This window comes from Natrix helvetica (assembly GCF_964273705.1).
Source record: "Natrix helvetica genome assembly, chromosome: 1".
NCBI lineage: Eukaryota > Metazoa > Chordata > Lepidosauria > Squamata > Natricidae > Natrix > Natrix helvetica.
Window position 1 is genome coordinate 19462440 of NC_138548.1, and position 14992 is coordinate 19477431.

At 43.2% G+C, this 14992-nt stretch overlaps 1 protein-coding gene across 2 annotated transcripts in view; it reads left to right on the plus strand.

The window, feature by feature from the left end:
- Window positions 1-14992, plus strand: part of ANO8 (anoctamin 8) — a 106611-nt gene that overhangs the window by 9512 nt on the left and 82107 nt on the right. For both annotated transcript variants that reach the window (XM_081958347.1, XM_081958346.1), the window contains exon 2: window positions 4383-4493. In XM_081958347.1, coding sequence (XP_081814473.1) covers window positions 4383-4493 — 111 coding nt within the window. The remainder of the gene's footprint in view (window positions 1-4382; window positions 4494-14992) is intronic.

Sequence of the window (14992 nt, forward strand, 5' to 3'; positions counted from 1 at the left end):
TTAAGTAGCATTTGTTTCAATGATTAAATGAGCCAAGCCTACATTATGTTTCTCTGTCTGGATTTACATGCCAAGACCGTGGGCTTAGGAAACTACACATGACATTCATGCATGAAAGGAATAAGTCATTGGCCCCTGTTCTCTCTAACCTTTTGGCTTTGCAGCCTATGCACACGTGCCACAATTGGCACGTTTCACTTGTGGAGATGGGCAGCTACAGAAATCAAATACATAAGTAAATAAATAAAATTGTGGCTTTTTGATTATAGCCAGCCACAAATGTTTCTGCACAGGTGTGCATGGATCCTAAAGCCTCCCCCGCCAACACTTATAGGCCACATTGCAAATTCTGGGAACTGAAGTTACTTCACATCTCAGTGGGGAAGGTTTTGTTTCCCGCACAGTATTTCTGACGCGAGGCAAACCAAATTCTGGTTTTTGCTCCTGTTGCCAATTTTGGACCTTTAATAGCTTGTTAGTAGACCGCAGGCAGAGACTGTAGATCAATGGACTCGGTATATGCTGAGAACAGCCAAAACTACTGGGAAATCCATCACTGAGTTGGTTGCCATAGAAATGTCTAGTTTCAACATTCCCACCGCCTCCCCCTCCCCGTTTCTCCATCTTTTCAGCGGATATTTCCCAATATTAAGTATACGTAACAAGTATGCGTTATTAGTGACGTCTGGCTGGTGCTATCTTTCAACGGGATAAAAGAGACACTCTTGTGCAAACTGGTGTGTGTGTGCGTGTGTGCATGTGTGCGTGAGTGTATGTGTGTGGTTTATGTGCACATCAAGATGAAGCAGAGAGAAAAAAACAGTCCCTTGAAGAGGTGGGAGCTTGAATGAAGAGGGGCTGGTTTACAGGTCTGATATGACATTTAGCAAGAATTGACTTGCACTTCGGGAAGAATGAGGTAAATCATTGGTACGTATCATGGGTTATTAAATTATTCTGGCTTTTGTATGTATTTTCCTAAGAACACCTTTGTCCTTTTTTTTGGAACGGCAAAGCAATGGATTTCCAATCATGATAGACTTCCGGGACTGCAACTGTAAATGAAGCCCAGCTTGAAGTAGTAAATACTTCACCTGTTGAATTTTTGCCTGTGTGGCTGTTGCATGTATAGGCACAATACTTTTTGCAGAGGACAGGATTGGCAGCCCTATAAAAAAGGAGCTAAACTTAACCAGGGCACAGTTTGGGGAAATGAAAGAGGAAAGACAGACTGTGTAATTAATCCATGAGTGTCCAACATTTTGGCTTGCCTGATTCACTTTCAATGAAGAGGGATTTCATGGGCTGCATGTAAAATACATAATATAGCTAATGTACATAAATAACAATGTCTTTACTTTTTAAAATATTTTTCATTATAACATTGTGGCGGCCTGCATTACTAGTTGTCCAGAACTGCATGTGCAGGTTGGACATGCCTGATGTAATCTAAACCACATCCAGCATGTTCAACCTACATAGTGGAAACTAATCAAGGAGAGAAGCAACTTAGAACTGAGGAGAAATTTCCTGACAGTTAGAACAGTTAATCAGTGGAACAACTTGCCTCCAGAGGTTCTGAATGCTCCAACACTGGAAGTTTTAAAGAAGATGTTGGATAGCCATTTGTCTGAAGTGGTGTAGGATTTCCTGCCTAAGCAGGAGGTTGGACTAGAAGACCTCCAAGGTCCCTTCCAACTCTGGTTTCTATTCTATTCTATATTGTTTTCCACCAAGGTTTATACCATTCCTGCCCCCTTATTCCTGCCCCGTTTACTTAGCCTTACTCCTGCACTCCTTACTTAGCCTTACTCCTGCACTAAAATGTTTCTGCTCCTATGTAACCAAAGTGTTTATAGATCCTTTCCAGCAAAATGAGAAACTGAGATTTCCCATCGGAGTCCAGCTTCTCCTCTCAAAATATGCCCTAATGCTCAGGTTTCCAGGAAGGCATAAGTGGCCCCAAGTCCTTTTTGATATGCATTTTTTTTAAAAAAGCAACATGATGAATAGAAATGCATTTTTACTGGTGTGCTTGCATAGGTTTGTCTGAACAACCTATCAGTGGATTTGCATTGTTCATTCAGAATTTAATGTTGTACTGTTTAATGTTGAAGGGTTTCCTATCACAGTAAGAACAGAGATTCTGGCTTGTTCAGTATCAGTTTTCAATTGTGGCTAGGTGGGTATCACAAAGAAACTGACTTCTCCAGCCATGTGTCTTCAGATTTTCTTGCTTGCAATACCCATGATCCTGAGCCAGGATGAACATTCTTACAGTAGCAGGACATAATTGTACAAGTAGTCCTCGCATATAAGCATTTGTTTAATGACTGTTTGAAATTACAACAGCACTGAAAAAGGTGACTTATCAATACTGTATAAGGAAAACCTATATAAGATGTTTTATAGGTGGCACCTTCCACCCGCAAGAATCGCCAAAATGTTTAGAAATTCATCGCCAAAATTGCTGGAAATGTGACCAAGAACCAGGCACGTATTACCATATGTGGTGGTCGTGCCAAAAAGCCAAAACATACTAGCAGAATATTCAAAAGTGGTTGATAGAGATAACCGAAGAGGAAATAGAATTCCCACTGGAACTATTTCTCTTGGAAATTATAAACAAGAAATACAACAAGAGGGTTATCTTTTTAACTATACATATTATCACGGCAGCAAGAAGGGTCTTTGCCCAAAATTGGAAAAACTGGGAAACTCCACATGAAAGGGAAATAATTAGGAAAAATCTTGATCTGCGCTGAAATGGATAAACGGATGTGGGAATTGAAGAATAAAGAGGAATCAGAATATTATAAGATCTGGGATAAATTTTATCGATGGTTGGAATATAAAAGGGAAAGCTGAAAATAGGCATGAGCAAGATTCATAGAATGGAGACTAGAATTATGTATGAAATGATAAATGTGAGAAAGTACAAGATAAACACAAACCAACATGGCTGGAAATAGGTTACTTTTTCCCTTTTTGTAAATATGGTATGGATCAAATCTTTAAAAAAACAGGATGGCTATAATGTATAACTGAATATCTTAGCATGTATGGCATAGATTCTGCCAGGACGGTTTATACTGTGTCCAATGTTTTAATTTACGTTTAATAAAAACCTTGTTAATAAAAAAAAAGTGACTTATGATTTGGACGCTTGGCAACTGCCTCATATTTATAACGGTTGTAGTGTCCCAGGTTGCATGTGATCACCTTTTGCGAGCTTCTGACAAGCAGTCAATGGGGATGCCAGGTTCACTTAACAATTGTGTTACTAACTTAACAATTGCAGCAATTCACTTAACAGCTGTAGCAAGAAAGTTTGTAAAATGGTGCAAACTCACTCAACCATTCTCTCGAATAGCAACATAAATGTTGGGCTGGATTGTGATGGTAAGTCGAGGACTACCAGTAGCCTAACCTAATGAGAAAGATTTTTCATTGTGGAAAACCTTTCCCTGTGATTTCCTATTATACTGGTTGTTCTGAAACACTGTTGCTGAACATGAAAAGCTCTGGTGGCTTTCTAAGGTAGAGAAGCAATAGATAGCCCTAATATAAACCCTGCTGGATCAGGGGAGGGCTCTTAATCCAGCATCCCAATCCAATCTCTTAATGTGACAGAACCTGCACCAGGAGGAACAGTAGGGGGAGTTTTGACAACCTTGAACTTCCCCAGAGACAGGCCAGCATTCAGAGATTGTGAAGTCCTAAACTGGATGGGGGAAAGGGGAAGAGCTTCTGGGTAGACACATCTTAGAATATTTCATGATATATCATGAAAAGGGTGTCAAACTTGATTTCTTTGAGAGTTGCATCAGGGTTGTGTTTGACCTTGGAGTGTGTGTATGGCCAGAAGGACGTCACTAGTGTCGGGGTACCTGTGGGGGCCTGGGCGAGGATGGGGGATCCATTGTCCTACTACAGGGGTGAAATCTGACAGGTTCTGACAGTTCTGGAGAACCGGTAGCTGAAATTTTGAGTAGTTCGGAGAACCGGTAGCGGAAATTTTGAGTGATCCAGAGAACGGGCAAATGCCACCTCTAGCTAGCCCCAGAATTGGGTGGGAATGGAGATTTTGCAGTATCCTTCCCGCGTGCCTTGAGTTTGACACCCCTGATCTAGTAAGTTCAAAAGTTATTGCTTTAGCTTGGCAAGATTCTGTTCACCAGATGAACTTGATTGGGTTTTGCTGTGTCTTCTCTGGCCTTGGGCCTGACATTTCTGCGAATCAGAGGAAAGGAAAGGCGGGACCCTCCCAGGAGAGAAAGGGAAGGGCATCCAAGTCTCTTTTCAATGCATCTCGGCTCAATTGAAAGATGCTGGTTCCAAAAGCACTCAGTGATTCACCATCTGTACTTCTCTCTTCACAGACAAGCTGTTTGGGAAACGTCTGCTGCAGGCTGGGCGTTACATCATGTCCAATAAATCGTGGATGAAAACGGTCCCCACAGAAAACTGCGATGTGCTGATGACTCTGGCAGGTGTGTAAGGTCAGAGAGGTGGTTGCCGTTGATTCTCTCCAAATGAAATTGGAATTGTGATTTTAATTTTCCTCTCTCTGACACTTTCCCTGAAAAGCTTTTGCAGTTGACATTCTGAACCAGTCTAGTCTTGATTGCTGAAGTATAGTAGCTGAAGGTAAATTTTGTAGGATGTGATGGCTTTCAGGTGTTGGGTCTTCTATTCTCAGATTAGAGTTGGAGTCAAATGATCAAGTGTAGACTTGATCATATGTTATAATTTTATGTATTATAATATTATAATTTTTCCTCCCCTGGCTGCTGTGGGTTTTATGGTTTTCTTTGTATGTTTTTTAAAACATGGTTAGCCATCCAAGGCTATACATTTAGATAAGTCTCATCAACAAATGCACCAAAGTGATTGCTTTGAACTTAACAAGTTGAATGGACTCATCCAATTTCAAGTCTTTCATAAAACATTCATAACTCGGTGAACCATCCAATGGCCAAAGTTTGTGCAATATGGCTGGTTGAATCTTTACTCCTGTATGGCAAAGGTTCTCCTCGCACATATGTGCTAGTCATTCCCGACTCTAGGGGGCAGTGCTTATCTCCGTTTCAAAGCCAAAGAGTCAGCGCTGTCCTAAGATGTCTCCATGGTCATGTGGCCGGCATGACTAAACACCGAAGGCGCACGGAACGCTGTTTCCTTCCCACCAAAGGTGGTCCCTATTTTTCTACTTGCATTTTTACATGCTTTCGAACTGCTAGGTTGGCAGAAGCTGGGACAAGTAACGGGAGCTCACTAGGGATTCAAACCGCCGAATTGCTGACCTTAGTCACCGTGTCCCTATTCCTTACTCCCGAGGAAATGATTTATCTAGGGCTCTGTCACCTGACAGAACTGAAATGACTACATTCCAATTCGCCTTGGCCTGACATTCCTTGCTTGCTGTTGCTTCCTCTAAAGTTTACAGCTTTAAAAAAGGGTACAATATGCCTATCTGAGAATAGATATCCATTATATGGGAGGAGGGCATCAGCCAAAATACTAATCCAGGAGAATTTTATTCAAGGTATCTCATGACCAGCATTTGTTTTGAATAAAAGTAACAAGGTAGACAAGTGAGACATCAAAACGACCATATTTTTAGGAGGATAAGATGCACCTTTTTCCCCTCAAAAAAGAGGGTGGAAATCAGTGTAGAAGATCTGTGTCTTATACCCTGAATACAGCATTTTTGGCCTACCAAAACCCCACCCCTTTTGCAGAAATGGACGTGCGGAGGGTTTGGGAGTCTTGCAAAGTGATCCTGGGGGCTGGGGAGGAGGAAAAAGCAAAAAATTGGTCTCTTTTCCCCCCACCGACCCCAGGAGCACTCTACAAGCCTCCCAAAGCCTCTGCATGCCCCCTTTGTTTTGCAAAAAAACCCAGGCCATTTTTGAGAAAAAGGGCAATTTTTTGCTTGTTTTTGCCCCCCCCCCCAACCCCTAGGAGCACTCTAAGAGTCTCCCAAAGCTCTGCATGCCCTTTTTTTCTTTTTTTGCAATAAATGAGGTGTGCAGAGGGTTTGGGAGGCCTGCAGAGTGCAAAATCTTTTTTTAAAAAAATTTAACTCTCCAAAATCATGGTGCGTCTTATACTCCGGTGCTTCTTATAGTCCAAAAAATATGGTAAATGATTCAGCAAAAACAAAATAAATAAATATGAATAAATATTGCTGAGGAACATTTTTTCTTGGTTTTTCAACATTTATAGGGAAAAGGGTAAATGGACAGGTATACAAATTTTGGCAGTTGCAAAATGTGGCAGGCGTCCCTCCCTCCATACTCATAGTATACATTTATATATAATGCATTGGTATATAATTGATTACAATCAGCATATTAGTTCTATTACTAAATTCAATCAGATTAGACATTACAGTATAAAATCCAGATATAATTCCATTATCACTTTCGGTCAGTTTATAATAATATGATTTTCTTGTTTATTTTTGTGATCTGAGTCTTCTTGCTATTGCCCCATCTCCCTCCACTGGCAGAGCTCTGGCCCCTCCCGTGTCCTGTGTGTCCGTTGTAGTGTCTTGTGTTTTTTCTAGGAGTGTTTTGTTTTTTTTCCATAAAGGCCTGCGCCTCTATGGGTGAATTGATTCTGATTCTTGTCTCCTCCCAGAATATCAGCATACCTTCAGGCATCAACCATCTAAACCACACCCCTTTCTGGTATAATTTATTCGCTAATTGCGAATAATTCTTCCTTTTTTCTCTAATCTTCTTAGGGATCTGCTTCAGAATGGTTATCTCCATATCATGGTATGTCAATGCTTGCCCCCTTTGTACACCCAGAATTTCATCTCTTGTGCTTTTTCTAAGAAATTTAATGTGAACCTCCCTAGGTACATTGTGTGTTCTAGCATAAGCTGAGTTCACTCTATAAACCAGGTCTATATCCCACCCCATCTGTTGTTTTTCTTTGTGTGTGTAGTCAGCCAGGATGTTTGTCATGATGTCCTTTATGTTTTCCCCATCTTCTTCTATAACATTTTGAAATCTAAGGTAATAGGACATTCTCTCAAATTCTATTTTCATCTGTTGGATGTCAAGATCTTTGTTCCCTTTCTGCACAGCTTCTACCCCCCCCCCCCTCACCTCCTCCACCCCCCCCTTCCACAAGATTCAGTCTTTGTGAGTTCTTATATATTTGGGCTTGGTTTTCTTTAATTTCATCTTTCATTTCCCTTAGCTGTTTCTTAATTTCCTCCTGGCCCTGTAGAATTTGTTGAAGCATTTGTTGAAAGTCCATCTCTGTAGTCTTAGGTTGCATCAGTTCTGATATCTTTGACTGTGTGGCTGGACTGGATGTTGCGGATGTTGGAGCAGAAGTGGCAAAGCCAGGTTTTCCAGGAGGTGGTCTTTTAGATGTCATCCTTTATAACGTTAGAAGTTCAGTCCATATATAAGATAGACAGTTAGAAAAGAAGGGTAGCCAGGTGAGTCTCGGGAGCAGAAGAGCCAGGCAGAAGAGAGTCTCTCTAATAAATCTGGCAGTAGATAGAAAATTTCCCCTAGGAAGTTTAAAAAATACCAATCCACAAGAGATTCCTCTGGGAGACACGGAGACAAGGACCGGAAGCCTGAATTTTAAAGGTGGAGTCAGGTTTCACAGTTCATAAAGACAACGGAAGTGTGCCATCTTGCCCTGCCAGTTTTGGGCACAGAGGCATAACAAAGTTTTAAAAAGTTCCAAAAGTCCTCAAATCACAGTAATATGTAGAAATAAGTTGAAGAGAAAATCATCTCAGCCTGGGTGAGACTTCATTCGTTGGCTCTCCCCCCTCCTCCTTCCCCAGGGGCTGAGAGCAGAATTGTTCCTCGCCGCTTGTCCAAGGGGGGGGGGAAACCCCCTCCCTCCAGCCGCGCCTCCAAAATGCTCCGAAAGTAAAAATCTTTTTTAAAAAGCTGAATAGTTCTTCATGCAAAGTAGGGAATGAAGAGAGAAGCAACCTCACCGCCCTGCAGCCGCTTCCTTCTATTGTTGCATTCTCCAGTCGGCTTATAGTGAGGCGCGAGGCGCAGAAACGCGAAGCGCCCTCCGAGCTTGCTCCCCGGTGCCTTGGGCGCGCGAGAGACCTCCCGCCGGCCGCCGCCGCTGCAGGAGTCCTCCGCGATGCCGCCCCTCCGGCAGGACCCCTCTGCGGGGTGTTTTGTGCCCCCCAAGGAGTGGGGAAGCCCACCGGGGAGCCGGAGCGGGCAAAGAGCTGCCCGTCGCCGCCGCCGCCGGAACCGGAACCCGAAAATAATTTTCAAGCTACCGTATTTTTCGGACGCACCTTTTTTCCTCTAAAAAGAGGCTGAAAATCTGGGTGCATCTTATACACTGAATACAGCATGTTTTGCCTCCCGAAGCCCCGCCTCCTTCACCAAAATGGCCGTGCATAGCCTTATGGAGGCTTATAGAGTGCTGCTGGGGGCTGGGGAGGGCAGGAATGAGCACAAAATGGGCCGTTTTTTGCCTCTCCTAGCCCCCAGCAGCACTCTATAAGCCTCCATAAGGCTATGCATGCAATTTTTGACAAAAAGGCCAGTTTTTGTGAAAAACAGGCTGTTTTTTGCTTGTTTTTGCCCCCCACATCCTACCAGGAGCCCTCTGCAAGCCCCCCAAGGCTATTCATGCCTTTTATTTGAAAAAACGGTCCCATTTTCATGAAAAACGGGCCGTTTTGGGGAGTTTTGCAAAGTGCAAATCTTTTTTTTTCCTTTCAGAAAGCTGTTTAGTTAGAGGGATTGATGAGAATTACATTGGTCAAGTGCTGTGCCAGCACAAATAAAGTTTTAGGTGCTACAGGTCAGCGATTTCCTTCTCCAGCACATGGATAAATGCACCTGGAAACATCTACCTACCTACCTTCTCTCTCTCTCTCTCTCTCTCTCTCTCTCTCTCACTCACTCACTCTCACTCTCACTCTCACTCTCTCTCACTCTACCTACTGTATTTCTCTCTCCCTCTCTCCCCCTCTATCTACCTATATACCTTCCTACCTACTCCCTCTCCCCCTACCTATACTATATTTTTCTCTCTATCTTTCTTTATTTCTCTCTCTATCCCTCTACCTACCAACCTACCTACTTTCTCTCTCTCCCTACCTATCTTCTGTATTTCTCTATCTCTCTCTATTTCTCTCTCTCTATCCCTCTACCTACCTACCTACCTATCTACACACACTGTCTCTCTCTCTCCCTACCTACCTACTGTATTTCTCTCTCTCTCTCTATTTATTTCTCTCTATCCCTTTATCTACCTACCTACCTACCTAACAAATTTACTACTCTCTCTCTCCCTACCTATCTACTGTATTTCTCTCTATTTTTCTCTCTCTATCCCTCTACCTACCAACTTACCTACTCTCTCTCTCTCTCCCTATCTACTATATTTCTCTATATATATTTCCCTCTTTCTATCCCTCTACCTACCTACCTACCGTATTTATCTCTCTCTATTTCTCTCTCTCTATCCCTTTATCTACCTACCTACCTAACTACTCTCTCTCTCCCTACCTCCCTAGTGTATTTCTCTCTCTCTCTCTATTTGTCTCTCTTTCTCTATCCCTTTATCTACCTACCTACCTATCTGTTCTCTCTCTCTCTCTGTCCCCCTCCCTATCTACTGTATTTCTCTCTCTTTCTCTCCCTCTCTATCCCTCTATCTACCTACCTACTTTTTTTAAAAAAAATTGCCTCTTCAAAAACCTGGGTCCGTGTTATACTCCGGTGCGTCTTATACTCTGAAAAATACGGTATATGGGAAGAAAGTCCCATGTGTCACAATGCTCAGAGGCTTGCATTTCTGTTACAATGCAATGCTCCACATGCAGATTGAGAATTCTTCCAAAAGAATTTAAGATCAGTTAATGATTTCAGTGAGGAAGACAGAGATAAAATTAAAGAAAACTATGGGAAGCCCATGAATGTTTTAGTCAACGCTAGAACAGAGTTTATATGTTTTTACTTTTACTTGTTCCCCCTCTCCCGCCAATAATTATTTTTCTTCATAAGTATAGCAACCTTCCTTATATGGGGAAATTTCACTGAGATTCTGATTGAGGCCAGAATTATGGTCGTAAGTTGGCCTAGTTGTTAAGGAGGTCACCATATTACTATGGCAAATTATATGATATTTTTTTTGTAATGTTCATGAAGCAAATTCATTTGTTCTGACCTAGGTTTTCCCAGCAGCATGAAGCTGAGTCCTCCCCCGATAAACCCCCTTTATTTAATTTACAGTAATTTCCTCTCCAGCAAAGTCCCGACCCACAGTCTTTCAAGATAGTTCACAATTATCGACCTTTATCAGGCTTGGAGAGTGGCCAGGCCGATATCTTTCAGACGCTGCAATACTTGGCAAGAATGCAGGAATGAACTAATTGTCTCCTGCAAACACCCCTTGCCTTTCGCTCCTCTTTTATTCCCTGTGGGAAGGGCTATTCACCATCCACCTGTGCCCTTATTCCCAAGTCAACCCTTGTTCCTTAGCTGTTCCCTTTGTCTGGCAACTCTGCGCATGTGCATACTGGGAACAGGCTCCAGTTGTTTGTCTGCCTCACTGATGTCTGACTCTGAAGGCAACTGATAACTATCAGACGGCCCTGGCCCCATCTCTGCCTCTGACACAGAGCCCTCATCAGCGTCTTCCCAAGACTCCAGGACTGGCCCATGTTCCTCCCCAACCTCCTTACTGTCTGAATCTGCTGCCAGCTCTGCTGGCGGGCCAAAACACCATTATACACAATGGGCATTTCTGTCAGAAACCCAAAGTAAACTCCAGTTGCTGACAAAAAATGTAAGTTATGGTGAAGTGACAACAGGACACCACAGTCATCCATACATGTTGATTAACACCCAAAATGCAATCATGTAACCGGGAGAGGGCGGGGAGCATCTTTGATAATTTTGAACATAAGAAAGCCTGGGGAAGTCTGTTGTAATTTTGAACCCTTGCTAAGCAGCCAATTGTAAGTCAAGGACTACCTGTACTAGTGCTTGTAGGCGTGCCAGACTACAATTTCCTTTGCCTTTGATCAGCATGGCCGGAAAGTGATGGGAGTTATAGTTCAACATAGGTGAGTAGTTCCCACAGCTGCTAGAGGCTCAATATGACTTCACTCAAAAATATCAGCCACTTGGAATTCCATGGGGGATGTTTTGAAGTAAGCAGCTATAGGATTGCAGCCCAGCTTAATCATTAGTATTTGTAAATTGCAGTTTAATTAATTTCCCTATCCTATCTAAAAACTGCATTTCCCAAACATCCAGTTTATATTTTTCCTATCTGAAACTGGGTACTTCAGTTCAGAGGAGACAACTGGGGGGAGGGGAGGTAGCTGTAAATTCATTCCTAAAGGAGGACTAGAACTCCCAGTCTCCTGGTTTCTAGGTCAACACCTTAACCACTATTCCAAAACTGACTCTCAGTTTAGGTGATGAATAGAATTAAACCAGTGCAGTTTAGAACAGGGGTCCCCAACCATGGCAACTTTACGACTTGTGGACTTCAACTCCCAGAATTCCTCAGCCAGCATGCGCTGGCTGAGGAATTCTGGGAATTGAAGTCCACAAGTCGTAAAGTTGCCAAAGTTGGAGAGCCCTGTTTTAGAAACTAGTTTAGGAGTTATCAATGTATGTGAACCAGACACTTAACGGTTAATTCAAGGAAGCATGGAAAAAACAGACCATGATCTAACATGACAAGTGAGCTCAGCCAGACCATCAGAAGTTGGGGTGGTTTTTTTTTTTGCCTCCTTGTGTTAGCAGAAGGAAGAAAACCAAATATGTGCTTGAAAGGAGATACCAACCCAGGACAAATGCCAAATTGTAATGGAATATGGAGGTGCAGGAAAGGTGGGGGAAGGAACACTTCTGCACTTAAGCTTTCAGATTCCTTTTGAATCCCTGCCAGGTGAGGAGGTATTCACAAACAGAGATCACTTGGGAGAAAAAAGCTTGCATCACCCCAAGGCATTCCAAAAAAAGGTAGCTAAAAACTAATGACTAATTGCATTGTGCAGCTCTTCAGCCACCATTGCAAAGGATGGTCTGTTATGACACTTAAGGATGTTCTGAAGGAGCAATGATTCACCCACAAGTCCAGAGGAACCCCAAAGTTCTCATAACTGATAATGTCAACCCCCCACCCCAAACCAAGTAAGACACGTGGTGATTCTCCCAAGCAATTTGGAAGAAATCCAAATCTCATTGGTTCCCTCTACACATGAGGGACTCAGAATCAGAATAGAGCTGGAAGGGACTTTGGAGGTCTTCTGGTCCAATCCTTCTCAAGCAGGAGACACTATACCCATGATGGCAAACCTATGGCACGCATGCCACAGGTGACCCGCAGCACCCTCTCTGATGGCACGTGAGCTTCAGGGCATGTGCGCCTCCCACCAGCCAGCTGGTCTTCGGGTCTCTGCCGTAAATGCGTGGGGGGCCGCATGCACAGGTGAGCATGTGCAGGGTGCCTGGGTGTACAGACGGGACATGTGTGCATGCATGGGAGGTGGGGCGCATGTGTGGGGGATACACACACATTGCATTTTGGGGATTTGGGGGCATGCACACACACATTCAGGGGTGCTCTTGCATGCTTTGGGCACCCACTCCTGAAGAGGTTAGCCATTACTGTGCTATACAATTTGAGACGAGAGGTTGTCCAGTCTCTTCCAGTGTTGGAGCATCCACAATTAACCGTGACAAGGATATAATTTAAACCTTTGTAATTAATGATGATGGATCGTGGCTTCTCCTCGAAGTATACTTCTTGAATAAGCAAAAATAAACCCGAAGCCTGTTCTAATAAAAAAACAAACATTTTAATATAAAAAAAAGTAAAAAAACCAAACATTTTAATATAAAAAAAGTAAAAATACAAACTTGCTATCTGAATTAATTACATCTTGGCCGAGCTATGTGCCTACCTCTCTTGGCAGGTGAACAAAAGATCAGAAGTGAAAGTTAAGAAAGAATGTGTGACCTGCGCAATAAAACATTGCAGATAAGAACTGTGACATGCGCAATAAATCTCAGCACAGCTAAGAAACAGTTCAGTCTATCGTATAAGTCAGAATGCAAGTACAGCTGGCAAACCAAAATAAACGCAGTGACAAACCGTTCCTCTCGTTAATTGTTAATTGTTCCACTGATTAATTGTTTTCACTGTTAGGAAGTCTCTCCTTCATTCCAGGTTGCTTCTTTCCATTTCTTCTTTCTACATCCATTGTTTCTTGTCTTGCTTTCTGGTGCTTTGGGAAATAAATTATCTCCTTGATTAATTTCCATCCATCGTTTCTTGTCTTGCCTTCTGATGCTTTGGAAAATAAATTGACTCCCTCTTCTTTGTGGCAACCCCTGAGATATTGGAACACTGCTGTCATGTCACCCCTAGTCCTTCATCTCTCTAGCTAGCCATACCCGATTCCCTGCAATTGTTCTTCATATATTTTAGTCTCCAAAATCTTAACATCTGTTTTGTAATAATGTGACCAAAACTGGATGCAGTATTCAGGTTTTATAAAGTGGTACTTATTCTAATAGCAATTTTCTTTATTGTTCCACACCTACAGACGGAATTGTGGAAACTAAGTACTCTACTAGCTGCATCTGGCATATACTCTAAGCTATTAGGGAGGGGCTGTCTTCACTCTCTTTCTCTCATACTAAATATCTGGAATGAGCTGCTTCTTATTCCTATGCAATGCACTCCTGGGAATGCAGCCTACTACATCCCATCACAATCAATGTTCCTATTCGATGGTTTTGTTCCGGCAAGGGCTTCATCGTCCACTTTGCAAGCTTTGACCTATGTCTTCACCACTGCACGGCCTCCAATCCTTCTAGCAGTTAATTTGCTAATGGGAAAATTGATGCATCTTCTCTGTTGGATATCAATGCATATGTATGAACATTAAGGCATCTTGCAGTAGGCATCCAGCTGTTTTACATAAGTTTTGCTGCAGATGCATATTTCAGTCACAGCAATAACCTACTGAAAGTCAGTGTTTTGCTAATGTGCCCTTAACTTAAAAACTGATGGCGCTCGGTTTTTCAAGAATGCTGCACCTAGCAAATAGAGGGGCAATTCAACAAATTATGATTGAGGAGCAGGATACAGTCAGTGAAAAAAGAATAAGGTTGTAATTAGCATTTCCTTTTAGAAATGTGGATATCACATGGGTTCTTTGCCATGAGTTAAATCACCTCTAACCTTAATGCTATTTAGGGAAAATATCAAGCAGGCATGAGTTTGTGTGTGACATTTGTTGTGTGGATAGGTCTTGTGTATCTTAGTTGCAAGATTTTTGCTGAGGATCAGGAGAAATTCTTGGTCCAAGGGGGTCGTTATTGGAATGAATTACCTAGAGCAGGAGTGTCAAACTCTATTCCATTGAGGGCTGCATCAGGGTTGTGTTTGACCTCAGGGGGGTGGGAGTCATGGCCAGATCGATGTCACTTGTGTCAGGGGCACCTGTGGTGACCCAGGCGGGGCTGGGGGAATCCATTGTCCTCCCAGGCCTGTTTTAATCTGCGACAGCCTCCTCCAGCCCTCGGCCAGCGAAAACGGAGCCCAGGAGGACCACATGTGCCCCTCACAAGCTCCATTTTTGTTGGCAGAGGCACCACGGGCCAGTCCTTCGTTGTTTCCAGGGTGGCCCCGCAGGCCAGATCTAACCACCCTGTGGGCTGAATGCAGCCCACGGGCCTCGACCTAGAGCAGTGATGGCTAACATTTTTTGGCTCAGGTGCTGAAAATGCACACACTTGCGCGATAGCGTGTGCGTGAGTGCCCACACCCATAATTCAATCCCCTGCGTGCCCCCGTGCATATGCTCATGACCCCTCCCCTGTCTCAGCCCCCCTACGCATGCACGCACGACCTCCCCCTGCCCCGTTTTGGGCCTAGCAGGCCTGACTGAAGCCTCCGGAGGTAGGCCCAGTAGGCCCGTTTTTCACCCTCCCCAGGCTTC